This window comes from Populus trichocarpa, chromosome 16 (assembly GCF_000002775.5).
Source record: "Populus trichocarpa isolate Nisqually-1 chromosome 16, P.trichocarpa_v4.1, whole genome shotgun sequence".
Classification (NCBI taxonomy): domain Eukaryota; kingdom Viridiplantae; phylum Streptophyta; class Magnoliopsida; order Malpighiales; family Salicaceae; genus Populus; species Populus trichocarpa.
In genome coordinates this window covers 10,110,290-10,135,864 of record NC_037300.2, presented here as the reverse complement: position 1 = coordinate 10,135,864, position 25,575 = coordinate 10,110,290, and the positions used below count along the sequence as shown (strand labels likewise).

General features: G+C 33.0%; 4 protein-coding genes across 8 annotated transcripts; 2 read left to right on the top strand and 2 right to left on the bottom strand.

Moving 5' to 3' along the window:
* Window positions 1–6,237: 6,237 nt before the first annotated feature.
* On the top strand, window positions 6,238–10,581 carry LOC7468814 (amino acid transporter AVT1D). Its single transcript, XM_024587099.2, has 11 exons — window positions 6,238–6,675; window positions 7,120–7,412; window positions 7,807–8,021; window positions 8,152–8,175; window positions 8,281–8,461; window positions 8,594–8,813; window positions 9,269–9,404; window positions 9,561–9,726; window positions 9,805–9,848; window positions 9,946–10,008; window positions 10,133–10,581. The coding sequence occupies exons 1-11, from the start codon at window positions 6,491–6,493 to the stop codon at window positions 10,226–10,228; spliced, it is 1,623 nt and encodes a 540-aa protein (XP_024442867.1). The 5' UTR covers window positions 6,238–6,490; the 3' UTR covers window positions 10,229–10,581.
* Window positions 10,582–11,835: 1,254 nt separating this feature from the next.
* Window positions 11,836–18,081, top strand: LOC7468813 (probable protein S-acyltransferase 16). 5 transcript variants are annotated; one of them, XM_024587852.2, is made up of 10 exons: window positions 11,838–12,246; window positions 13,119–13,211; window positions 13,294–13,395; window positions 13,629–13,706; window positions 13,778–13,876; window positions 13,972–14,067; window positions 14,920–15,004; window positions 15,120–16,033; window positions 16,882–17,453; window positions 17,706–18,081. In XM_024587852.2, exons 1-8 carry the CDS (start codon window positions 11,974–11,976, stop codon window positions 15,146–15,148), a joined length of 855 nt encoding a protein of 284 aa, XP_024443620.1. In that variant the 5' UTR covers window positions 11,838–11,973; the 3' UTR covers window positions 15,149–16,033; window positions 16,882–17,453; window positions 17,706–18,081. The 5 variants fall into 5 exon arrangements, with proteins under 5 accessions (XP_024443623.1, XP_024443621.1, XP_024443620.1 ...); XM_024587855.2 differs by lacking the exon at window positions 13,294–13,395 and having other exon boundaries at window positions 11,836–12,246; XM_024587853.2 differs by lacking the exon at window positions 13,629–13,706 and having other exon boundaries at window positions 11,836–12,246.
* Window positions 18,082–20,719: 2,638 nt separating this feature from the next.
* LOC7468812 (cyclin-dependent protein kinase inhibitor SMR4) lies at window positions 20,720–21,400 on the bottom strand. Its single transcript, XM_002322879.4, has one exon. The coding sequence runs from the start codon at window positions 21,230–21,232 to the stop codon at window positions 21,053–21,055; it is 180 nt and encodes a 59-aa protein (XP_002322915.1). The 5' UTR covers window positions 21,233–21,400; the 3' UTR covers window positions 20,720–21,052.
* A 2,810-nt stretch (window positions 21,401–24,210) lies between these two features.
* Window positions 24,211–25,264, bottom strand: LOC112324483 (uncharacterized). The gene is made up of 2 exons (XM_052448147.1): window positions 24,314–25,264; window positions 24,211–24,225 (listed from the first exon to the last, which is right to left on the bottom strand). Exons 1-2 carry the CDS (start codon window positions 25,262–25,264, stop codon window positions 24,211–24,213), a joined length of 966 nt encoding a protein of 321 aa, XP_052304107.1.
* Between the last annotated feature and the right edge of the window lie 311 nt (window positions 25,265–25,575).

Genomic DNA, 25,575 nt, shown 5'->3' with positions numbered 1-25,575 from the left:
GTCTTAGAATCCTAAATTGGAAATGTGAAAAGATTGAACTTTAAAAGTTTGTTTCATTTATTTTTTGGGTCTAGTTCTTTTATGAGGCCTTTTCGAGTTTTAACACCAACCTAATGAGAGAAATTTTCTCAATCAAACATTTACTATCTAGTTAATCACACAAGTGTTGGAATAATAAAAGAAGTAAACAAATTATTAAAAAACTTCATAATATTGAAGAGAAAATATGTATAATAATTATAAGGAATCTCGTTGAGTAAATATTAGATCCCTAAAATAAAAAATATAATTCACTCAATTAGATTCTTTTACACAAATGCCACCATATTGCTTAAAAGGAAAAAGCTTAAACTTTATATAATTATTCTTGAAATTACATCAAGTAGTTGATGTATCTTTAAATTATGAGTCTCGTCTACTTGGATTTAGATCCAATTAACAATTAGCATATGTTAGTCATAAAATATAAATAAAAGTGATTTAGTTGCAAATATAGAATTATAAATCTGTAACAAACAAGGATGCAAATGAGCAATCATGTGATTATTATTAAAACTTTTGTAGCAAATAAGACATGCCTTAGTAGAGAAAGCATACCTAGTGATTGTTGGAATCAAAACAAGAATTAAAAAAGAGGATTTAAATGTTAAATCCGACTCAAAATGTTTTTAAAGAAACTAGTTGCTACAAAAACTAGAAAAAAAATATTTAAAACAAAATTTTAACATTCATCTTGATTAAAAATCATTCAAAAGCAATTGATAGCAACAAAATTATAAACAAGTATTAAAAATAAGATTCTCAGGTTAACACATTCTTGAACATATTTTGAAGTAAACCAGTACTAGTTGTGAAAAATAGACATAAATGTTGAAATCAAGACTTTTAATGCTAACATTGACTAAAAATAATTTGTAAACAAAATGGTAGGTTTAAGAACTTGAAAAAAAGATCAAAATAGGATTTTGACATCAAAACCCCACCAATATAGTTTTCAAATGATATCAATAAAAACAATAGCCAAATTTTGTTTGACAATGGTGAAAAAACATATAAAAAAGCAACAAATTAATATGTAAACATGCATGCCAGCATAAAAATTGAATGAGTAGGAAAACAAATTTCAAAATGAACAAGGACAAAACAGTTACACACCGGTTTAATCCAATAGGCAACACATCTCATCCTTCTAGCTTTATCCTAAAGGTTTGAACACTTGTTTATGATCTTTGATCCCTAAAATGTCATGAATCAACATAATAAATACACTTTAAAAATAATAAATATATAAAAATACAAAAATAAAGCAAATTAAAATAACATAAGATATGAGAAGGATGAATTAGATTATGTTGTCATAGTGATCGACATGCTGGATCATACGTCGTCACCATTGTTGGCATGTGGGATCATGCATTGTTGTGTACATCTAAAGTGACTCAACTCCCTCATCATTTCCTTATCAGTTGTGTAGCACACCATCACTTGAGCAAAGATATATAATCTTGGAAAAGTCATAAGTATCCTATTTTTTTTCACCTTAACGCAATTATAATTTTTTATTGTGTTTATTGCTAGTGCTACCATTATTCGATAAGGATGGTGATATTTTTGTGTTGCTATTGATTGTTAGTTGGTGTTGTTATGGATATAGTCATTGGTAAAGGGAGGATATGTTGTTGTGCTTGATGAGAAGGATAGTCAACAAGGTTTAGTGTTGTTTTTTATGTGAGGCTAGCACGAGAATGATTCTTGGTTGTGGTAGTTACATTTTATATAGAGATAAAGGGGGGTTTTGAGTGATGATAGTGCTTTGGTGTGGTGTTAGGCTTAAAAATATATTGGTGTTGTCATGACGTGCACGTCATCGAATGACAGAGTAATCTCTTGGAATTGAAATGGGGTTTTGAGTTTAATCATAAAGTTATGATTATAGGGTTATATAGTCGTCACTTAGTATTATGGTCACTGAGAAATCTAATGGCATGCGACAATCTAGGTAAGGGGACTAGTTTTGCAAGGGAAAGACACATCACCCCCAGTACACCGTACATAAGGTAAGCTGAATTGTTGATTGATTATTTTTTTAGGTCATGTTTCTATCCGTTAGTCTCATCTAAGATTCAAGGCATATCTCCTTTTCTGAGAAAGTCTCTACCTTATTGGGTTTAATCCTAACCATTCTTAGGCTTAAATTTATCATCGTATATATTTCTTGGATATAGCTAATTCCTAACGTTCCGAATGACAAACTAATTGTTATGAGATTTTTTGTATTTTGGTCAAATTCTAATGGATAATCATAATTTGGTTAAGATATCTATTTTTGCATTTCTTAAAACATGATAAAAATATAATTTTATCTTTTTAGAAAATATGCATGAAAAACCTTTAGGATTCGGTCGTGTGTACGAAAATAAAATATTTTTTGTTCTTTGAAAATAAAGTTTATTTTTAAATTTTTGGATATTTTTTTGAATGTTTGAGGAAAATAAGATATTTTTTATATAGGATCCGTATCTTATGGTATAAGTCTACAACCCGATATTAGACAAAATTATTAGGAAAAAACACGTGATGGTCCCAAAAATAATTTTAAAAATGGTCTTTAAAAAATTCTATTTTTATATTATTATTATTATATTTTTAAAAAAAAAGGGATTGGACGGGCCAGGGGCCCAAGTCTGGCCTAATCGGATTGGGTTAGGTCGACTAAAGGCCTAATAATCCTTTCTTTTCTTTTTTTAGTAGGTTGAACCGACCCAGCCATGTGAGCTGGGCTGAAACAGGTTCAGTCCACCTATATTACATGGTCACTGGTCCAGCCTAGTGACCATGTTAATTATTTCATTGCTACATAACATGAATTAACATTCTGCATGCAGTGGATGAGAGAAGATTTACAAAGGGGAAAAAGGGAAAAGAGAAAAAGATTACCTAGCATGGAGGGTGTGTAGCTGTCGTTGCTGGTCCGCCGATGTGGCTGAGGTGCTGCTGGAGTTGCTCCTGACGCCACTGCTGAAGATTTTTGTCTAGAGAAAAAAGAAAAGTCTTATGATGGCTTGGCTATTCATGGGAGAGGTGGAGAGGATGAGTTGGTGAAAGAGGTGCATGACTGTTGGTGGACGATATTGGTGTCAGTAAGGGCATAGAGGTTGAGACTGCGAAGGAGGGAGAAGAACGATGATGGCAGATTAAAAAAACACGGGCAAAGGTTGGTTTTTTACTCACTTTCACTCATCTTTTTTCTCTCCCCTCAATACCCGAAATCTGCTTCTATTTATAGAGGGTGAAAAAGGAACATCTTGTCTTTTTTGGGGACTAATCTTGACCCTTGATTCAATCGAGAAGAATCTCAATCGTTGGCTCAAAGTCATCATCATGAGCTGCTAAAATTTAGCCGATAAAGACTGATTGGGTTAGCCTTTTTAGGGTGGCGCCGCGGCAGCTGTAAGGGCAATCAGCTGGCAAGAGTTATGCTAGAGTGTAATACAATGTCACGTGAGCTCTCATCTCTCTAACAATACGATTTCTTGCCCTATCTCTTACTGAGCGCACTTTTGAGCCCTCATTTCTAACACTTTCAGAAGAATTGAAACATTTCTTGATTTGATAAATCCACAATCTCTCATTCCTTTTTCTTTTTTATAATCATATTATCTAAAGTCTCTTACGGAACTTTTTGTCATAAGCATTGTAAAGAGGGGACTACTGTCATAACCTATTTTTGGATTTTTCCCCCTTTACCTGACATATAATTAGCACTAAATCTCTATAAACATTGAGTTTTCCAACTCTCGGCTTTAAAGCAGCTTCTAGACTAATGATATAAGCTTCATATTTGTTTGTGTTATTGGTGTATTCAAACTACAACATCACCGAAACATGGTACTGCTTCTTTTTTGGAGAAATTGTTACCGCTTCATTCTCATTCCATGCTACGTTTAAAACTCCATCGAAATACATAGTCCACTAGTCATTTGCACCACCACCACTCTCAATCACTAATACATCCTCATCGGGAAGATTAAAATACAATGGCTCATAATCTTTCACAACATTATCTGTTAGGTGGTTAGCAATCGCGCTCTCTTTTACAGCCTTTCTTGTCATATAGTCGATATCATATTATGCCAATAACAGTTGTCATCTTGCTATCTAGATTGATAACTCTATTTATACTAAGAAAAAAATATTAAATAAAACTAGAAAAATAATAAAAGAGTTATAAACCAAATAGAAAAAAAATAATCATAAATCAACTAGAAAAATATTGCAAATCCTAAACAATAACTTCTAGACCTTATTTAAAGGCCTTACCACACTCAAATGGATACAAAATCTTAACCCTATGGAAATATAACCTCTAAAGTTTTCTATCAAAATTATAGTTTGATTCAACAGTCAGATTGAAAGTTATGTGCATTAACATAAAACTGCATTTTACAGGAAAAAAAATCTCCTACATTAGTTTTTCTAAGTTAGAGAGAACTAGCTCGTCCTCGAGTTTAAATTTCTCATTTCTCAATAACTAATATGTCTAATAAAGACTATCCAACCTATTTTCTTCCTTTTCTTTAAGTGTACAAAAATTTTAGAAATCAACTTTAGTCCCTCATCTTAAAATTTGTATAAGAAATAACAATTGACAAATTATTTCTCTTCCATTGCCTTTTAGAATAATAAAAAGCAAACCTTAAATTTTCCTCATCAGCATGTATTGTATCCATATAACCTACATTTTTTATAAAGGTTAACTTATAATCAAAAGGATCAACATAATTTAAATCAATATTATTTTTTGTTGAGCACCTTTCATGTTTTTTTTTTGTTCTTAACCTCTAACTTATCAACAAGGATATAATTAATGATATAATCACTACCATTAATATCATTGTTTATGATATCATAATTTAAATTATCATCAAAATAAACATCATAAAATGATGTAGAATACCAAATCTACATTTACCTTATCATAAACAGGATCACTAAAATCTTCACGATTTTCATCTTGATCAAGAAACTACTCTTTTGATCATGTTTTTGAAATGAGTTTTCAAAACTAGTCATAGACCTGGGACCACTCTTCTCACGATCCCTCGAGTTCTTTACCTCCACCAACTAACGTATTAATTTTGCAATTCGTCTCTGCATGTCTTCTATCATCAGTTTCTAAACACCATTTTTCAATTATAAAATCTGTCTCTGCATATCTTCTATCTCCAGCTCCTGAACATTTCTCTCCTGAGGGGGAATTTCCTCATCAACTTTTACCTGAACACATTCTGCTCTGTAATCTCTTCCAGCCATGGTTATTTAGCAGCATATAAGAAGCAAAATAACTTGTGATTGCAACACGTAACAAGTAATAACCTAAGATTATTGGGCTTTGATACCAACTAACACAGACAAAAACACAAACAGAAAGATAACAAGTTAGAAAGATAAAATTGAAGCTGAATGGAGTTGTCACACCAAACTCTAATTCATAATTTTATTACTGAATATTTTTCTTCAAGTTGTTTCCTAAAATACAATCAAAATAACACTATTTATGCTTGGAAAAAAAATCCTAAACAAAGCTAAAAATAATAATAAAAGAGATCTAAATCAAATGAAAATAATAATCATAAATCAACTAGAAAAAATATTGTGAATTTCAAACAATTGCTCTAGTCCTTATTTTAAGACCTTCTCGTACCTAGATGAATATGAAATTTTAACCCTATATCTTCTAAAGTTTTCTATCAAAATATATATCAATTCAATCCAACAATTAAATTGAAAATTATACTTATTAATATAAAGTTATATTTAAAAAGAAAACCCTAAATGAAAAAAAAAATAACATTAGAAATCTCATTGGGAATGATGGATTTGAGACCCTACTAGGTAGCCATTTTGTCTCTGTGTGGGAGAACAAATTCAGGATTCCAATTATCTTAATATTTTTAGGAAGTTCCCTTCCCCAACTTTGTCAACTGTAATTTCCTATGAGCTTAAGCCCCTATTTTCACAAGATAAATAAATAGAAAAATAACAACAAAATAACTGAATATAAAACATTAAGATTGGCCTAGATTAGATAAACATGACTGTCAGAAAAGAAGCCCAGTAGTTCGGATCTGTCTGGATTTTTCTTGTATGATTGCTATTAATAGGAGTAAAGATGCGATAAAAGAAAACAACATAAAACTCTCCCCATTAGATCAAATCCTGCATACAAGTGTACAACAAGCAAGAATTTAGCCTTTCTGTGTCTGGCCAGTCTTTTAGCTTGATGCATGCATGTCCATGCTGTCATTTCCAGAACATTTACCTTATATTCTCTTTAATTTTTTATTTTTTTAAAAAAATAGCCACAGTACTGGAACAAGCATTTGTCTTGCATGCCAAGCAAGTTTATCCAGTCTCTACGGATCCTTTTTTCTAGATAGGCGAGGCAGGAGTTTGTTTTTGTTCTGGTTTTTGGAAAACGAAAGAGGAAATGAAGATAGATGAAGATCTGGGTCCTGATCGCGAAGACCAATTCCAAACAGACGATGAGGAAAACCAGGGTGAAAGGTTTTGTCAAAGTGATTCAGATTCAGAATCTGATAGCATGGATTCTTCACAGTACCTCTCCAACAACAGTTTTGACGTTACCACTCCATCATGGCCTCAGAGTTACAGGTTATACTTTATCAAATGTCCCAACTTGTATCTATTTTTGGTTTTCTTTAAATTAAACGTGTATATATATGTAAATCTATTTTTATTCACTCAAATATTGATCGATTGGAATTCGCAGCAAATAGCTAGGCTAGCAAGAGACTTCAATGCAAAGTATTATAATCACATAGATCTGCTCTATTTATTCTATTCTTTTATTGCATTCTTTTCACTCATGGGAGATTGTCTTAACTAACACTGGTAGGTCTAGCGTTAAGATCACGAAACAATTGCATAAGCATCATATGAATGTGAAGGTAGTGCAACTCCATGGATTAAGAGAAGCAAGAAAATATAAATGGTGATGAATTCGTGAAAAAACTTTACATAGAAATTAAGCTTTTCATGGGCCGCGAATAGATATCATAGACATTAAAAGGTAGAATGACACTTCAATTTGTGCAGGAAGTCGATAGACTTGCTTACCGGTACGACACCTCCTTCAGTTAACATCTTGAAAGGGACCAGTAGTATGGCGGGGAAAACCAGTTCTTTAACTTCAGTTTATAAGAGACGTCAAGGTTCAGAAGTGGATTCTTCTCTAAGTAGCCCATTCATCTCCGAACAAAGTTTAGGCAAAGAAGTACCAAGCTTCATACTGCCTGTGAAGTCATCTGCATCTTCTCATTCGAGATTTTCTGTTAATGAATTGGCACCACCAGATCAAAAAGCTTCATTAGCTCAATCAATACTCAATGGTACATGGAATAACTTTCATCTCTAAGCTCTTTTTCTCAGAATTAGTGCGATAAACAAAATCATGATGCTTCAATGCAATGGTCATGTGTCTCCCAAACGATTCATCAAATAATTCCACAAGGACCACATTTATTACAGTAGAGGTGGCTAGCTTTGAATTCGCAGTTGAAGGTTTTAATATTCTGTTAGCTATTGGATTAATCATTTTCTGTTTATCGTCGTCTAAAACTAGGCCACAGAAGAGTTCCTTTTGGCGCCATGGAACTGACACCGCTATATTCTAAGAGATGACATAGCTTGCTTTTATCCGCACCTGGAAAACAAACGCTGGGGGTTGTTTTCCACCTTCTTTTCTTCTCTACAATTTACTATATTTTATGTTTTTCTATCTAGGAACAAATGTTTTGTGCGGCATCGGACTCCTTACAATGCCTTACGCAATCAAAGAAGGAGGGTGGTTGAGCCTCATAATACTCTCACTATTTGGTGTCATCTGCTGCTACACTGGGATATTATTGAAAAATTGTTTAGAAAGCTCTCCTGGACTACAAACTTACCCTGATATTGGACAAGCTGCTTTTGGAGTGGGTGGGCGCTTAGTGATATCAGTAAGTGAAATCACAATGTGATACGTCAACAGTTAATAAATTTTAAGAACATTAGCTGGTGGATTTACTGCATTAAAACAAGATTTCTTGTTGTTTCATATAACTGACAGTTGGGTTTGGGCCAATGCAGATGGTATTATACGTTGAATTATATGTAAGTGTGACGAATTCTTCGTGTATATGTGTGCATCTCAGCTCTCTATTAATTTCAGTATCCTTTCTTCCCAAGTACTTAAAGGAGATTAGCTTCAATCTGCAGGCTTCGTGTGTGGAGTACGTAATCATGATGAGTGATAACTTGTCAACATTATTCCCAAACATGTACATGGATTTTGCGGGAATACATCTGGATTGTCATCAAATCTTCTCCATCACGGCAACTCTCATTGTTCTTCCAACAGTGTGGCTTCGAGACCTAAGTTTGCTGTCATACCTTTCAGGTTCCATTTCTATTTTTGTTTTTCTCTCTTTAATACACTATAGTACCATTTCTAGCTCCCTTTTTCTCTTCAGCATAAAAAGCTTATTGTAAACTTAACAATAGCTGCTGATCTCTATGCCTATGTGTTCAGTTGGAGGAGTAGTTGCATCAATTATAGTTGCTCTCTGCTTGTTATGGACTGGGGTGATCGACAAAATTGGATTTCATCCAACTGGAACAGCTCTAGACCTTGCAAACTTGCCTGTTGCAATTGGTATATATGGTTTCGGCTTCTCTGGCCATTCAGTTTTTCCAAATATTTACTCTTCTATGAAAGAACCATCAAGGTTTCCAACAGTTTTAATTACCAGGTAAATTGGTACTATATGCACTTCCTTTCTGCCACCAATCCTATTCGTTCGTTCAGTAGTATACTACAATTTGAAAGCTTTATAGATATAAACATGACTTGTTTCTGAGAAAGAGCATTTGTCTAATTCCTCATTTTTTTTTGTTAAGGCTTCATCATTCTAGCTAAATGGAAACAATTGATAGCTTGCACTTCAATTGCCTCGACAATTAATATCGAATAAGGATAATGCTAGAGATACTAAAAGTTTTGATCATAGATGTAGAACTTGATAAACCTGGGCAGAAAATCTTCCATCTCCTAGCATATATTAATCATTGAGGCTTTAAACTTTCCATCTTCCACCTGAAGAATTCCCACGTCTTGCTTCAAGGCTTTACAGAAGTTTCTGTATTTTCCAATATAAAATTGGCAAATAGAATCTATTCCTTCAGTAACTTGTTTATCATGCTGCAGCTTCATTTTTTGTTGGCTTATGTACACTGGAGCAGCAATATGTGGCTTTCTGATGTTCGGGAACTCGATCGAATCTCAGTATACTTTAAACATGCCAGCACAATTTGTGTCTTCTAAAGTTGCAGTCTGGACAGCAGTATGATAAGAAACTCATTTCAATTTTCTTCATACTTTCACATTAATCCATGGCCTGATGATTGATTATCTCCCTAAATTACAACCTTTAAGTCATTAACCGCGTATGGAAAGTAGGAGACTGGTTCCTCGTGTTCAATATTTGTGTGATTTGCAGGTTGTTAACCCGATGACCAAGTATGCCTTGGTGATGATGCCTGTTGCACTGAGTTTAGAGGAACTCGTGCCTTCAGGCCGGTTTAGCTCTTACGGCGTGTCATTAATCATCAGAACAATCCTAGTGACCTCGACTTTAGCTGTGGCACTAGCAGTTCCATTCTTTGGTACCAAAAACTTCAATCTCTAACTTGAATGTGAAGTAATAACGCAAATGATCCTTTATTTTGTAATTTGGGGTGCAGGTTTTGTGATGGCCTTAATTGGATCTTTACTTGCAATGCTCGTGGTAAGCTGTCATTCGTAGACTGCTCGCTCTTGGTATTAACGCAAAGAAACCGCATGCATTCATGCATCATTTCTCTCTGATCTTCATTTTGTTGCAGGCTGTTATCTTCCCATGTGTATGTTATCTCAGTATACTCCATGAAAGATTAACTAAGTTGCAGGTAAGAATTTGGTCACTCCCTTCACGTTACTGTCTTCACATGAACACATTTATTTCTCTCTATGGTATTTTAGGTGCCGATTAATTTATTTTTTTATTAAAAAAATGTCATTCTCTCCTATCAGATAGCAGCTTGCCTTTTCACCACTGGCGTGGGGGTGTTGTTTGCTTGCGTTGGCACATATTCAGCGATTACAAGAATAGCCGGCAAACTTGGCTGACGGGATCGGAATGAATCAAACAGACACAAAGAAAGACAAAATCTTATTGAAAATGTTCTCACTAACAATAACTCTATTTCATATTTTATTCCCTCTGTAAAGAACGTCAATGACTGATCTTAACAAGGAAAAAAACAATCAAAATCCTACTGAAAAAAGAAAAAACAACAAAAACTTTGAAAATAGACTTTCAATCCAAAAAAAATTAATAAAATCAACTTAATCAACATCTTTTAAATTTGATTTAGGGTTTTTTTGGACCTCAGTTGATTACAACTAGTAAATTTTCTTATAAAACTATGCTTGTATAATCTCTATTCAAATTTAAACCTGATGCAATTATTGAATGTGAAGTTATTTATCCATACATAATCTTGTTAGGCTATCTAAGTGTTTATTTATGGTAAATCCAAAAATTTAAAACTATTAGAATCATCAGAATCATCTATGTCAAGGAGGCTGTGAATCATGAGCAGAAAAAACCATGTCCATGACATTTTAAAAATAATTCAAAAGGGATCCCAACACAAGTGTGAGAAAATTGTGTGGAGAACACCTGAAATATTTCATATTTATATATATATATATATATATATATATATATATATATATATATATATATATATATATATATTTTTTAGGAAAGGTTCCATGAGTGGAAACCAGATGGAACCTTCCTTCACATCATTCTTTAAAGTTTTTTTTAATTACTATCTTTTCTCCTTGTATGTTTAGAAATATAATTATAGTTATTTTTTAAAATATTTTTTATATTGAAATGTGTTAAAATAATATTTTTTTTATTTTTTAAAAAATTATTTTTAAAATTAGCGCATCAAAACAATCCAAAATATATATAAAAAAATTAATTTTTAATAAAAAAATTAAATTTTTATTAAACACGGTTTACACCGTGTTTCCAAACTGTGCCTAACTAATCTAGCATCATTAATTGTTGTGCTATGCTTTGTCTATAGTGTTTGTTGTGTTATTATGTGAGATGTTAGCATCATTATAATGTTCGGTGACAAAGTAATATTCTTTAAAAAAAATTCATATTTTTATTTAAGAAGATATATGGTAAACTTCATGACAATAAATTGAAACATAAATACTAAGTGGGCACACCCCTACAGAACTCAAGTTATAAGTCCTAGAAAGGGCACTAAAAATGATCCAGAAGAGAGGACGGAAAGGAAGATAAGATATTTGTTAAAGTAATTTGTTAAAGTATAATAACGGTTAATTTTTAAAATATATTTTATTTAAAAATTTATTAAAAAAATATTTTAAAAAAATATAATTTTAAAATTCATATATTAAAATGATCTAAAAATATAAAAAATTTAAATTTTAAAACAATATTATTTCAAATATATTCTGCTTCTAAAACTAAAAAAGTCAAAATTAATATCTCTAAATTATTATAATATAATTAGGGTAATAGTTGCTTTTAAAAATTATTTTTTATTGGAAATTTATTAAAATATTTTTTTATTTTTTTAAATTAAATTTTATTATAAATAAATCAAAATAATATAAAAACTTTAAGAAATTAATTTTAAAAAAACTCTCGTATTTCTCCCTGCCAAGTAAACGAAGAAAGAAAGAGAAACACCACCCAGTAAATAAAAATAAAAATAAAAATAAAAATTAGAACTAAGACAAAAAACAACACAGAACACCCCTTCCCAGAGACGCCGTCGTTTCAACGCCGGTGCCTCTGATTTCCTCACCTCCAAACGATGAAGCGACGCGTCAGCTTCTCCCTTCCAGTAACCGTCGTCGTTTTAGCCATAATTTATATTTACTTCTCCACGATCTTTGTCTTCATAGACGGTTGGTTCGGTCTCATGTCTTCCCCCGGCATCCTGAACGCCGTCGTTTTCACAGCTGTGGCTTTCATGTCCGTTTTTAGCTATGCCGTCGCAATCTTGATGGATGCGGGCCGGGTCCCTTTCACTTTCATGCCCGACATCGAAGACTCCAGTAACCCAGTCCACGAGATCAAACGCAAAGTACAGTAACGCTGGGAATTTATGCCCATTGTTTCTTAGATCCTTTGGTTCTGTCAATCTCATTTAGTCAGGTTGTTAGAGTGGTAAGAAATTAGGTCATGCATCGATGGTAGAACTTTCTTGATTTTGTAGGTGGATGAAAGTAAATGGTTGACTTTGGAATGTTTTCTGTTATAATTGAACTGATTTTGATGGTTGTCTCTTGTCATAATATATTTCTACACACATGCGTAATTGAAGGCCACGCGAAGGTGTCAACAATGTCTTCCTGATCTGCCACCACGGCACGGCTCCCAGAAGTTGATGTTTAGGAACTGGCGGGGGTTGGGAAAAAATTGTTCAATTTGATTATTTTGTTGTGCTGGTTGAAGTCATCAACATCGTAGATACTTCTTTTGGTCCATTATCTGAGTTGATGGATGCTTTGACGTTATTGATTTGTGAAAAATCTTACATCATAGCTAGGGCTCTTCCTAAGTTATACAGGCATAAATAAAAATATTAGTTGCTTTTTCCTACATCATTTTTGTTGATAACTGCGATAACGTCCTAGAGAAACTTCATTTTTATGTAATTCAGATGCATACTTGTAAGAGAATAAGATAACCCTCTGTTCAAATGACTAAGTGGCTTCAAGTTTAATTAATCATCATAGCCGTGTGGTTAAATGCCTTTCAAAATACATATGGAAAGAGATTGGATATTTGTAATTAGTTTTTTCTGTATTTAGACATGTGAATCTGATCATTTTGATGCACAAATACGCATAAAACCTGAAATCTCAATATTTCTTGAAAGCAAGTGATTTTCTATCTCAGTGAGAACTTCAAATCTTGGCTTCCCATACATGACACTTAGTTGGATGTTTGCAGGGAGGAGACTTGAGATATTGCCAGAAGTGTTCCCACTTTAAGCCTCCACGTGCTCATCATTGCCGTGTTTGCAAAAGATGTGTGTTGCGAATGGTATGCATGATCTCTGTTGTCATTCATGCCTTATCTCAAATGTCCTTGTTAGTCTGTTAAAGTGCTACCTGTTGATTGTAAGGACCATCATTGCATTTGGATAAGTAACTGTGTGGGCCATGCAAACTATAAGGTCTTCTTCGTCTTCGTTGTGTATGCTGTAATTGCATGCATCTACTCCCTGGTATGCAAAGCTTCTGTCAATGTTTTGGGCACTTTCTCTTGTGAATTGCACTGTCACTTTATCATTCTGTAACTTTATCTTTTAATTGGCTGGTTGTCATTTTTCTGTATTTCATATGCTGCCACGCCTTTCCCCTTTCGAGTTCTTACACTATTGAATTACAGTGGGTGGACACCAATTGAGAAAGCCTACAACTTCATTTTCCTCGTGTTTCTCCTTGCTTAAATTTTCAGGTCTTGCTTGTTGGTAGTCTAACTGTTGACCCTCAAAAACATGAGCTGAATAATGGTGACTCTTTCAGAACCATATATGTATGTCCCCATTAAATCATTCAGCTAGCATGTAATACATTAAATTCAGCTCATAACTCAACTATTTTCAGGTTATTTCCGGGCTGTTGCTAGTTCCATTGAGTGTGGCACTTGGTGTTCTATTGGGTTGGCATGTATACCTCATTTTGCAAAACAAAACCACAATCGAGGTTATTGGATATTAAGAAATCATTATTTCACTTTTTTTTAATACCCAATTTATTCCTTAATTTTTATGATGGTCTTCTATGGTATCTTCTTTCAGTTTCATGAAGGAGTGAGAGCTATGTGGCTAGCAGAAAAGGAAGGGCATGTCTATAAACACCCATATGATGTGGGCACCTATGAAAATCTGACTATGGTGAAGACATTGCGCCCTTTTTTTTTCTTTCTTTTTTTCCCTTTCTTGCCTGAAAAATATGTGTTTAGCACAATGTATCTTTGGAAAAATTGTCTGCACTTCATTTTCATCTCCACTCAACTGTTTCCCCCTACCGTTGTTCTTCATAGATGACAAACTAATATATTCTCTTTATGAACATGAGAAGGCTTGAATGTATTTCATAGCTTTTAGGTTATTGCTAGATGCATCCTGCATCCCTTTGTGCTTACACAGTTATGATCATGCAGACAGCTAGCAGTGATCATTTGAGCAATTCGGGTGCATCTTGGTGGAAGCATTGTGCATGTACTTTAAGTGCATATAAATTGTTGTTTCGTTTCTTGATGAACACTATTACAGTTTCCGCATACTATATGTCCTTGAAACTTGGACGTTCTATTGTGTAGAATTGTGCATCGTAGTTCAACTTGAGTTAAATGGTTCGACCATACCATCTGGCAAGTTAAATGATTTGACCATATCAGCTGCAAGTAGCCAGTCAACTTGCAAAACCATGAAACCTAGAAAAGTCACACACTCTAGTGACTGGCTTTGCTCCATGACCAGCTGTGGCAGCTAGCTAGACCAAACTGAGCTTCCTAGATATTGTTTATGTTTGTACTTCTTATCATACTTGGCAAGGCCCTGAGGCATGGTTAGATTGGCCTGTTCGGACAATTTTGGTTAAGCTACAGTGGTGAGTGTTGTGTTGTGATTTGTAAAATAGTACTACAAATGTAGTTGATACTTTAGGATTAGGAAAATTATGTTCTACATATCAATTCATGAACAAGCTGATTATTTTTTCATTTTCTTGCGGGACTGCTTTAGGTCTTGGGTCCAAGTATTTCCTGCTGGGTGTGCCCAACATCAGGACATATCGGTTCAGGTCTCCGCTTCCGTACAGCGTATGATGGTATGAGCAGTGCATCTGTGTGATAATCAAGTTCTATTCTGTATCGGAGTCACTCCATTGGCAATAGCAGGGTGTGCAAGACTGGATGGTTTTTGATTGAGATGCTTTTCTTCAGCCCCATTTATCTGTGCGGCCAAGCTTTAGCTTGACTTGTTTCACGGAGGAGAAATGAGCCTTGAATTGTCACCACTCAACAATAGAGAACCAAGGGATGGCCGTTGTCTGCTATATTTCAGGGAGGCGATGTGATGTGATCAAGTGTGAATCAGTCTGGTATAGTGAGTGCCATTTCCAGTTTGTGTTTGGGGAATTTCGGAATAATGTAGAGATCTTGTGGAGCTGACAAAAGAGTGCCCAGTGAGTAAACAAGGATTTTGAATCCTTAAACTCGCCTACATGAACACCACCATCCTTGTAACTTAGAATTGTAATTAATATTTGCAACAACAGACAAAACGAGAAAGAATATTAAGCAGCTTTGTTTGTTTCTCTTCATTATCGTAATTGAATCATACTTTTTTTCACCAGGTATCTTCGATGTATTGCCTCATCCTTGTATGATGAACTCTGCAAAACGCATAAAACGAAATAATAATCATCATCATCATCATTTAGTATTAAGATATATCATATATAATAACTTTATATGTTTCTAATTAATTATCATTATTGTCATATAGTAATTATTATATATGAGAAAGTTTGATTTGAACTGTAGGGATAGTAGGGGTGAAGAATGTAATTTACCCATATGAAGTTATGAACAAACAAGATGCTGGGGCCCCGGTGCGATGGGGGCTCGCGCCATCTCCAAGAATCCCACGTGACACGAAATGGTCTTGTCTCGTGTGAGTCATCATCTCCAAAAAAAGCCAGAGCTCCGGATGTGGTAATCCTAGTGCGAATACTGTTCAATCACCCCGTCTCAGTTAATCTACGGAAAAAGGAAGGAAAAGGGGGAGGACACGCTCTCATTTCAATGTTTCTCTCTCTGCCCGACATGGATGAAGATAACGATGAGATTAACAGGTTTGGTTCCTGGGTTCTATTTTAATGACTCTTTCTGTAGGAAAGAAACCTTAAATCAGGTGATGGAAGGCGTGTTAAGACTTTTTTTTTTTGTGTAAATCAGCTAAAGAGTGTTCAATTGTTTTTCTTGCATGTCATGTTGTAATTTTGTAGAAATGATCTTTGTATGAACATCAAAGGAAAATCTCTTTAATTGTTAAATTGAAGTAGTTAACAGTAGTGTCTCAAATATTTCTTGCAATTCTATGCACCCGCTGAATAAATATGAAAACAGGATTCAAAATGGGCTGGCTTTTTTAGTGCAAGTGGCTGGATTCGCAATCTGATGTTTCTATAGGTGGAGCTCCTTTTCTATTTATATGTTTTTTAAATTTATGTCCTTTAAAAACAATTTTCTGTTTTCTTTTGCTAAAAGAAATTCAATGATTGTTTTGTGTCTTGTTGGGCGAGAGAGCAACATAGCATGGTTAATTGCTGCTTCTTGGTCAAAGATCTAAGCTTTCTCTCATTTGCATTAAGTGTTTGACTTAAATGCTTGAAGCATTCACACGAATAGGATTGAAACCAAGTCCATGCATTCTTTATTCATTACAAACAGATGTTTTAGAATATGAATCTAATGTTTTTACCTGGTTTCCATAATAACACGGAATTAAAGGAGAGGATTATGTCTTGTCCTTCTTCCATCCTATTTTCTGGTTATCAATAATGGAAACTTGTCAATTTGTTAATTCTCCTAGTATGCCTTTTTATCTAGACTGATTATGATGCACTTTTGCTCGTCCATATTATTCAAAATGCAGCTTCTTACTTTTCTAGTGGTCTTTTTTGCCCGCTTTTTCTTTCAGCTTCCAGCTTGAAGAAGCATTCAACTCCAAATGTTTTTACTTGAACAAGAAAAGGAAGACACGGGCTGAGCAATTAGGCTTGCCCATTTCAAAACATAAATGCTTGGATCATCGTTTCCCTCTCAAAACTTCCAAAATATATGAAGAAAAGGACTTAATCACATGCATAATCACGGGAAATGCTGAACGACAGGCCATTGATGAAGGATCAGATCCTGAATCTGCCAAAGATAGCAATAGTTTTGTTGAAGATTCTGACTTTGCCATGTCTATAGATGGTGAAGCTAAATTTGAGATGGAGGTTTCAAAGATATGGCCACCTGACAGGCCCTCAACTTCATCATTCAGCTGCAACAGTCTCAAGGATGCTCAATATTCTTCAGACAGTGCTGCAGCAGCACGACATGCTGGAAAAGAGGAATTGACATTTGTGAAAGGGGAGATTGATCAATGCGGTCATGATGATGGATTACAAGCATCTCAGAATCTTGAAGAGCCTATCCTAGAATTTGAGAGCCCTTTAGATCACAGTTGCTCTGAATTTGGAACTGACAGCATCGAAACATGCACAGGTAAAGAACTTGATGATATTCTCAATTCCAATGGAGTTAAATCCAAATGTGTATGCCCTTTCATCCGGAAGATGGGCTGTCAACCAAGGTATTTTAGTTAGTCAGCATACCTGTAGTTTGCAGATTCATAGGTTCAAACCATGCCCTCTTATCCCTGTCCTCTTTTGGTTGTTTAAGTGACAACATAAATTGAATATTTACTTGGCTTTGTATCTACATTGACTTACTTTGTGTCCTTTATTTTGAATGCAGAAGCTCAGTCAGGCCCCAGAAAACCAACCATTGATCAAGAATTTGAGCAGTACTTTTCCATGCTTATGCTGTGATAGTGAGCACTTGTATTTAGAGCTTGAAGCGAATGATTTTTAGTACATAGCTGCAGTATGTGACTCATTAGAGTGCAACTCAAAACGTAAAAGAAGCTTCCGTTTTCTGGTTAAGGCAAGCATTCCTCGTGAGGGCTGATTGTGACTAGTTCAGTGAAGCTATGTCCTTTTTCTTCCAATCTTAGTTTTGCTTGCATAATACAGCTGTTTTCTGCTCCTCCACGGTTCTTGTACCATGCAAGTCGTGAACTTTTAGCAGTATTGACAGAGCTCTTTCTTAATGAATCCTCTTGTTGGCGTTATGGATTTGAGAATTTGAGGAAAACCCACAATGTTAGTTTGTTTGTGTTTGGTTTTGCAGTTTGAAGGCATGGGGGTATGTGAATCAGAAAGGTCGGGAATAAAAAATTGCACTTGCACCAGCCGGGAAATAAACGCCGGTATGTACCGTGGCAGAGTACTATCCTACCAAACCACTGGTGCTTTTTGGTCAAGAGCTTTTTAGCTTTTTATTTAATATAATATATTATCTAAGACAGAAACAGGATGCTTGGGATGGAGGTAGTACAGGTTATTTGTTAAAAAATTTTTTATTTAGAAATATATTAAAATAATATTTTTTTATTTTTTTTAAATTATTTTTTATATTAGTATATTAAAATGATTTGAAAATATAAAAAAAATAATTTTAAATAAAAATAAATAAATAATTTTTTTCAGAAATGTAAAAACAAATAGGTTTTAAAAGTTTAAATTTTCAAATTTGATTATAATGTTTAAATTGAATTTAATTGGTAAATAACTTAATTTATATAGATAGAATTTAATTCATTTTGTTTTTTATATTATCCTTGTTATATTTATTTTATTTTTTTAAAACGTTTTTTTTTTTAAAAAGGAATGAATTGATTGGTATTTTAAAAAAGTTAGTTTTAATATTAAATTCTCTTTTCAGTGTATTAAATAAGAGGGGTTGGTGTCTAATTTATTTTTATAATATTTTTATAGCTTGTATCAAATCTTTTTAATTGAATTCAATTCAAATATTTAAATTAATTTTTATATTTAAAATTCTTTTAAGGGTATTAATTTGAATTTTAAATGAAATTCAATTTATAAAAAAGTGCAAAAGCAAGTTAGATAGTAGATCATTTGATTTGCAATAATAATTCATTTTAAAATTAACATTGAAAATAATATTTCAGAAACACATCTTTTTTTTTCATCTCAAAAACCCTACAAACTTTATCTCATAAATAACTTAATATTTGCCAAAACCCTTTAGTCTTATCTTCAATAACAACAGTCTTGTTCTCAATCAATGTAAAAACCTCTTCCTTAAATTACCATTTTTCTTTTTCCTCAACTGGCTCTCTTCATCTCTATTGTTGTCGCTCCTTAATGGCCTCATTGAAATCTTACAAGATAACTCATTTTAAGACTTGCAATATTTGGATTTCTTGAAAGATATATACGCTGCAAAAATAATAAATTTAAAATTTTTTAATTTTTTCAAAAATAATGTTAGACAAATCTAGAATAAAATCAGATATTAGATTCATTACTCAAATACAAATAAATATTAAGGATAAAAAAAACTTTTATTAATAATAAATATGTTTTATATGAATAAAATCAGTGTTATGTGTAACAAGTCAATTGATATTCACTAACAGCAACAACCACAAAACCCCAATAATCAAACCAAGTTTTCCCATTATCAAAAATACCTTGTATACCAACACTATAACAAATAGTTCAATTTAAAATTCAAAAACCCATTATTGCAAACACCATAAAAAAGAAGTCTTGACTCTTCGAAACAACAATAACAACAACTAGTATTTACCAAGAAAATCAAGAAATATCCATTATTAGCAAGAATATATCATTTGAGCAAAATAGTCAAGATTGCTAATTTAATTTATTTTCATATATATTACAAATAATATAATTGAATTCAATTATGTGATTTAGTATTTTATTCCAAACATAAGAATTGTAATAAGTTATCAATCGAATTCAAAATTGCTTATGAATTCAATTCAATTCCACATATGATTTGATTCCAAAGAGGTTGTTAGAGATTGAATTCCATTTGGAATTCAATTCTTAGAACTTAAAATATTTCCAAACATGAAATTTCATTAAAATCTCTAAATTGAGTTTAATTTATAGGGTTATAAACATGTTTTTAAGGGATTAAATGACAAGGAAATCAAATTTCATATCTTGTTAGAAAGAACTTCGAACTTGGGATATTTGTTAATTTCTTTTAGCAAGGGTAATCTAATTTGTGATTTATTTATTTTTGAAATAATTTGTAATGTAATTGTTGGTTTTTTTATTCGTTAATTTGCATGTCGTTATTTACTTCATTTTGATTAATTTGCTATGTGTGTTTGATTTTTGTGTTAGATTGTATTGGTTGATATTATTTGCATGGCGTTGAATTATTTGAGCGATATTCTATTAGGTATGGACATATCTGTAGGGTTATGTTGAGATCCATGGTTTAATAGTGATTATGTGAATTTCATTGCGTAATGTCAATCGGTTGTTGTGGACTTGAGGATGGCATAATCCTTAAAAGGGTTATGTCCCCGAGAATAAAATTATATTATTCTTAAAGATTGTTTTTACCAATTTAACCATAGAAAGTTACCTCCTTTCTAGCCAAGAAATTACTATGAACAAATCCTCCAATTCTGTGGTTGGTGGAGAATAATGCGAGATACCACCAAATTAATTGCTGAATGTCTGTCACATCATGTTCAATGATCCTTCACTCTCTCTTTTCTCCATAGACCCCTCCAGTACTGCATTAATTCTTTCAAAAAAACTTGTAATCTCATGCATACACGACAACAACTTTTCCTGTACACGGCCTGCTTACAGAGATCTGAGGAAAGTTGCGGTGCTTTGACAATTCTCTTGAGATTGGAAAATCAGTAAGTAAATAAATGCATTGCAATTTGCAAGAGCATAAAAACTACTGGAAAAGGAAAAGGCAATGAACTGACCAGCAATTCGAAGCAACGGAATCGTCACCAATTACACTCCCTAAAATCTAACAAATTTAGAAATCTCACTAGCATTAGCATAACAGGAGACGCACATTTATATCTACAGAAATAGAAAAATGCATCTAATGTCCCCATCTCTTACTCCCTTAATTCTAATTTCAAACTAAGCCCCTTCAGTCCCTAAAATAGAATAACTAAACGATATTAAAAATGCATATTGAGGGCGGATTATGCCCAAGCTTCGTATCTATGACGTGAAAATAGAAAGCAGAGCATCAAGCTCAGGCGGTTGAAAATACCCGTCTTTTGGTGGGTCTCGTTTCTTTCCAACCACCGACTTCTTCTTGGGAGGTGGTGGACAAACAAGGGCAGTCGGAATCCGACATCCCACGCTCTTCGGAGTCGTACACTCTTCTTCCACCTTCATTTTCTACCGTCAATTAAAATCAGACACCGAAAACAACAGAATTGAATTTCAAATAGGTTGATGCTTAAATAGGCAAATGGATTTATATATATAAAAAAAAGTTTTTAAAATTCGAAACGTGAAAGGTAGTGGGGGAGGGAGATTGGATCGATGGAGCGCTTGGGTGTTCTTTATTTGGATCGTGTGGTGGGTTTGGATGACAGCAAGAGAGGGAGTGGGTTGGCACCTACGTGGCTGCTAAGTACTGGATTTTAAAATTTGCATGTTGTCAAACGTGGCCCATGTTTCACCGCGTTTTTTGTCCGTCTTTTCAAATGCGGCGGTGGTGGCAACTTGAGTCGGTGTTTGCGCGGGAACATTCTTCTTTTGAATATTGACATCCTATTTTTAATCTTTTTTTTTTTTTTTAAAGAAATTTTGAGACGGCGGTGTTAAAGCATCTCTAACCGGAGATGCAAATGGAGAGCTAAATCCAAAAACATGTACTTTTGCCTTTAGAATCTTTATTAAGTTATTCCAATGGAGCAGCCATCAATGAAGCCAAAATAGCTTTTTAATTTAAGCAGGGGCATTTCTACAGGTTCCTGTAGAAGAGGTAAATTTAAGTTAACGTTGCCAACGACTATTTTTATAGCCGTTGGCAACAGTATTTATTTTTTCTTTAAAAGAAAGGAAAAAACTTGTTTTTTTAAAAAATCTTGTATTGTGCCTCACTCTTCTCTCAAATTTAGAAAAACTCACTCTTCTCTCAAATTTAGAAAAACAAGAATCAATTATTCTCTGGTTAATTAATAACATCAGTTGTGTTAATTAGCTGAAATTAAAAGGTATGTTTATTTAAAAGCTTTTTATATTTACTCTTTAATATCTCTTGATTTTGTAGATTTTTTGTTGTTAATTTGATATTTGTGATGATTTTTATTTCTTTGTTATTTTATGTTTTTGATATGGGTTAAGGAAAATAATTTTTTATTTATGTTGTTATCTTTGACAAAATTAAGAGGAAATAATAATGGTAGCTGATATTGATAAAAATATAGAGTGACATATTTAAAATTTATTTTTGGTTGTTTGTTTTAATTTAAGGTTAATTATATTTTGTCTTGTTGAAAATACAATTAAACCAGTATATTAATCCTCTCTTAGTTCCAAAAAATAGTCAAATTGTAATGTTAGAACAAGTAGGATGCAATGCTTGTTATTAATTCACATGTATGTAAACTATAAAATTACTAGACATTGAATGTGCGCTTTTTTTATACTCTCTTATAAGATTTTAACTTGAGGTTTTTTTTAATGTAGATGAATTCAAATTTTTCAAGCTCTTTCACCAACTTTCTTATGAGTGAGTTAGAAGATATTCTCTCTCAACCAAGTGATTCTAATCAATTAATTGATGACTTAACATACTCAAATTTGAATGTCCATACAAGAAAAAAATCACAAAGAAGTAAAAACTTCTCACCAGATGAAGATTGTTTACTTGTCTCTGCATGGCTAAATACAAGCAAAGATCCAATTACAGGAGTTGAACAACAAACAAAACAGTTCTGGGCTCGAGTACATGCTTACTTTATTAATAATGGAGGAAACTTGAATAATCGTTCCCAAATAAGCATCTCAAATAGATGGCAAGAAATAAATAGAGAAGTCGGTAAATTTGTTGGATTTGTTACTCAAATTGAAAATCGTCGGCAAAGTGGAATGACCGAAGAATCAAGGGTAATTTTATTATTCGTTTTCATGTTAAATTGTTTAACATATATTTTAACATTATTTAATTTCTTTAATTTTTTACTTACCAGATTAAAGATGCTCGACAAATGTATGCTTCTTACGTTAGCAAACGATTTCAACTAGAACATTGTTGGGTTATCTTAAGAAAAGAACCCAAATGACAATTTGAGCGTGCAAGTCAACATCAAAAGTCAAACAAGAAACAAAAAAGTCATGTCAATGCAAGTTCGACTTCATCAGCTCCATCTACCCCTGATTCTGTTAGTTTAGGAGAAGACAGTGAACCGTTGATTTATCAAGATAGACCAATTGGTCAGAAGGCTACAAAGGAACGACTTAAACGTAAATAAGAAAAAGATAAAGTTGGGGAGACAACTGTAACAAATCTCTTACAACAATTCAGGGATACTCTAGTTGAAATTGAGGATCAGAAGAAACAAGACAGAAAAATTATGTTAGAGCAACAAGCTATGATGATTCAACAAAGTCAAGAGAAACAAGAATTGGACATGATTGAGAAAGAAGAACAAGTTATGAAAATGGATATTTCTAATTTGGATCCAATTTCTGCAGCGTATTTTCAAAATAGAAAGTTAGAAATTATGCAAAAGAGGGGTTTTAATTTTTAATTAACTAGATTTATTTATTGTTTAATGTAATGTATTTTTAATTAACTAGATTTATTTATTGTTTAATGTAATGTATTTTTTATTAAATATTTAAAAATTTATTGGTTATTTTAAATATATTGTTATAAAAGTGGTATCAATTCATAATACTTTTTTGAAGTTCTTCTAACACTTAACAACAATAAGTAGGATTAATTAACTTAAAAGACAACAACCATAATGAAAAACAACAATAAGTAGGATTAATTAACTTAAAAGACAACAACCATAATGAAAAACAACAATAAGTAGGATTAATTAACTTAAAAGACAACAACCATAATGAAAAACAATAATAAGTAGGATTAATTAACTTAAAAGACAACAACCATAATGAAAAAAAAAACATAAAAAACTTGAAAATTATGATGACATAAGAAGTTCAAAGCTAATGATTCTACTCGTTACCATATTGTTCCCATAAATGTTCAACCAAATCTTCTTGTAGTTGAGAGCTAGTTGCTCTATCCCTGATTCGATTATGAGTTTGAAGAAAATCATGTAGTTCTGATATTTCACCATGTGACACTGATATAAAGGAATTGACTTCACGTTCGTGGTCAAATCCAAGGTTCATTGCTCCTTCATCTTCAATAATCATATTATGCATTATTATCCAAGCTTTCATAATATTTGCAAGCGTTTCTTCATCCCAGTATCGAACAGGTCCACATACAATTGCAAAACGAGATTGGAGCTCTCCAAATGCCCGCTCTACATCCTTTCTTGCAGACTCTTGCTTACTTGCAAAATATTTTCTCTTTGCTCCTAATAGTCTTGGGATTGTCTTAACAAAAGTTGACCAATTAGGATAAATCTCATCTGCTAAATAGTATCCCATTGTATATTCATGCCCATTAATTGTATAATTGACAGGAGCAGTACGACCTTCAACAAGTGCAGTGAAGATAGGTGACCGATCAAGAACATTAATATCATTTAATGATTCAGGCATTCCAAAAAAGGCATGCCATATCCAAAGATCTTGTGAAGCCACCACCTCTAGAATTATAGTTGGTTCACGACAATGACCAGTATACATCCCATGCCATGCAATTGGGTATTTCTCCCATTTCCAATGCATACAATCAATGCTCCCTAACATCCCTGGAAATCCACGTTGCTCTCCAATTGATAATAATCGACAAATATCGGCCTCGTTTGGTGCCCTTAGATACCAATCACCAAAAACTTCTACAATTGCTTTGACGAAAGCTCTAAGACTTTCTATCGCAGTGCTTTCTCCAATTTGAAGATATTCATCAGTAAGATCTGCAGGAATACCATATGCAAGTATTCTGTGAGCTGCAGTTACCTTTTGAAGACAAGATAAACCAAGAACACCAAGAGCATCTGTCCTTTGTTTGAAATATGGATTATGAGCTTCCACTGCATTTGCGATCCAAAGAAAAAGACGACGACTCATCCTAAATCTTCTTCGAAATTGAGTTTCAGTGAATTTAGGATTTTCAGCAAAATAATCATTATATAACCTTAACTCACCTTCCTTTCTATTACGATTGACAATATTGTGGCCAAGAATAGAGCCACGATACCCTGTTCTCCGCCCTTGATTATTCGATTCTTCTTCAGCAACTACAGCAGCAACAACTTCAAAAGCCAACATAGGAGTATCATCATCAAAATCAAAAGCATCATAAAAATTAAAATTAGAATGATTCATGATGAATTTTAATGAAATATATTTTTGATTGGAGAGAAAACAATGGAATGATGAGAAAAAATGTTAAGGTATATGAGAATATTTATAGATGGATTATTTTTTCAAATTTTGAAATCTTAGAATGTTGGCGGTCATTTTTTCAAAATTTAAATTTTAAAATTTAAAATGGTGGTGGTCATTTTTCAAAGCATGAATTTTTTTTAAAAAAAATTGAAAATCAAAATTTAAAATATTGACGGTTTTTTCAAAGTTTG

Coding starts and splice junctions, on each gene's coding strand:
- LOC7468814 (XM_024587099.2), top strand. CDS start 6,491: ATGAAGATAGATGAAGATCTGGGTCCTGATCGCGAAGACCAATTCCAA. Junction 6,676..7,119: donor TCATGGCCTCAGAGTTACAG/GTTATACTTTAT, acceptor CAATTTGTGCAG/GAAGTCGATAGACTTGCTTA. Junction 9,849..9,945: donor CTTTACTTGCAATGCTCGTG/GTAAGCTGTCAT, acceptor ATTTTGTTGCAG/GCTGTTATCTTCCCATGTGT.
- LOC112324483 (XM_052448147.1), bottom strand. CDS start 25,264: ATGTTGGCTTTTGAAGTTGTTGCTGCTGTAGTTGCTGAAGAAGAATCG.
- LOC7468812 (XM_002322879.4), bottom strand. CDS start 21,232: ATGAAGGTGGAAGAAGAGTGTACGACTCCGAAGAGCGTGGGATGTCGG.
- LOC7468813 (XM_024587851.2), top strand. CDS start 15,777: ATGCTGGGGCCCCGGTGCGATGGGGGCTCGCGCCATCTCCAAGAATCC. Junction 16,034..16,881: donor GATAACGATGAGATTAACAG/GTTTGGTTCCTG, acceptor TTTTTCTTTCAG/CTTCCAGCTTGAAGAAGCAT. Junction 17,542..17,705: donor AAGATGGGCTGTCAACCAAG/GTATTTTAGTTA, acceptor TTTTGAATGCAG/AAGCTCAGTCAGGCCCCAGA.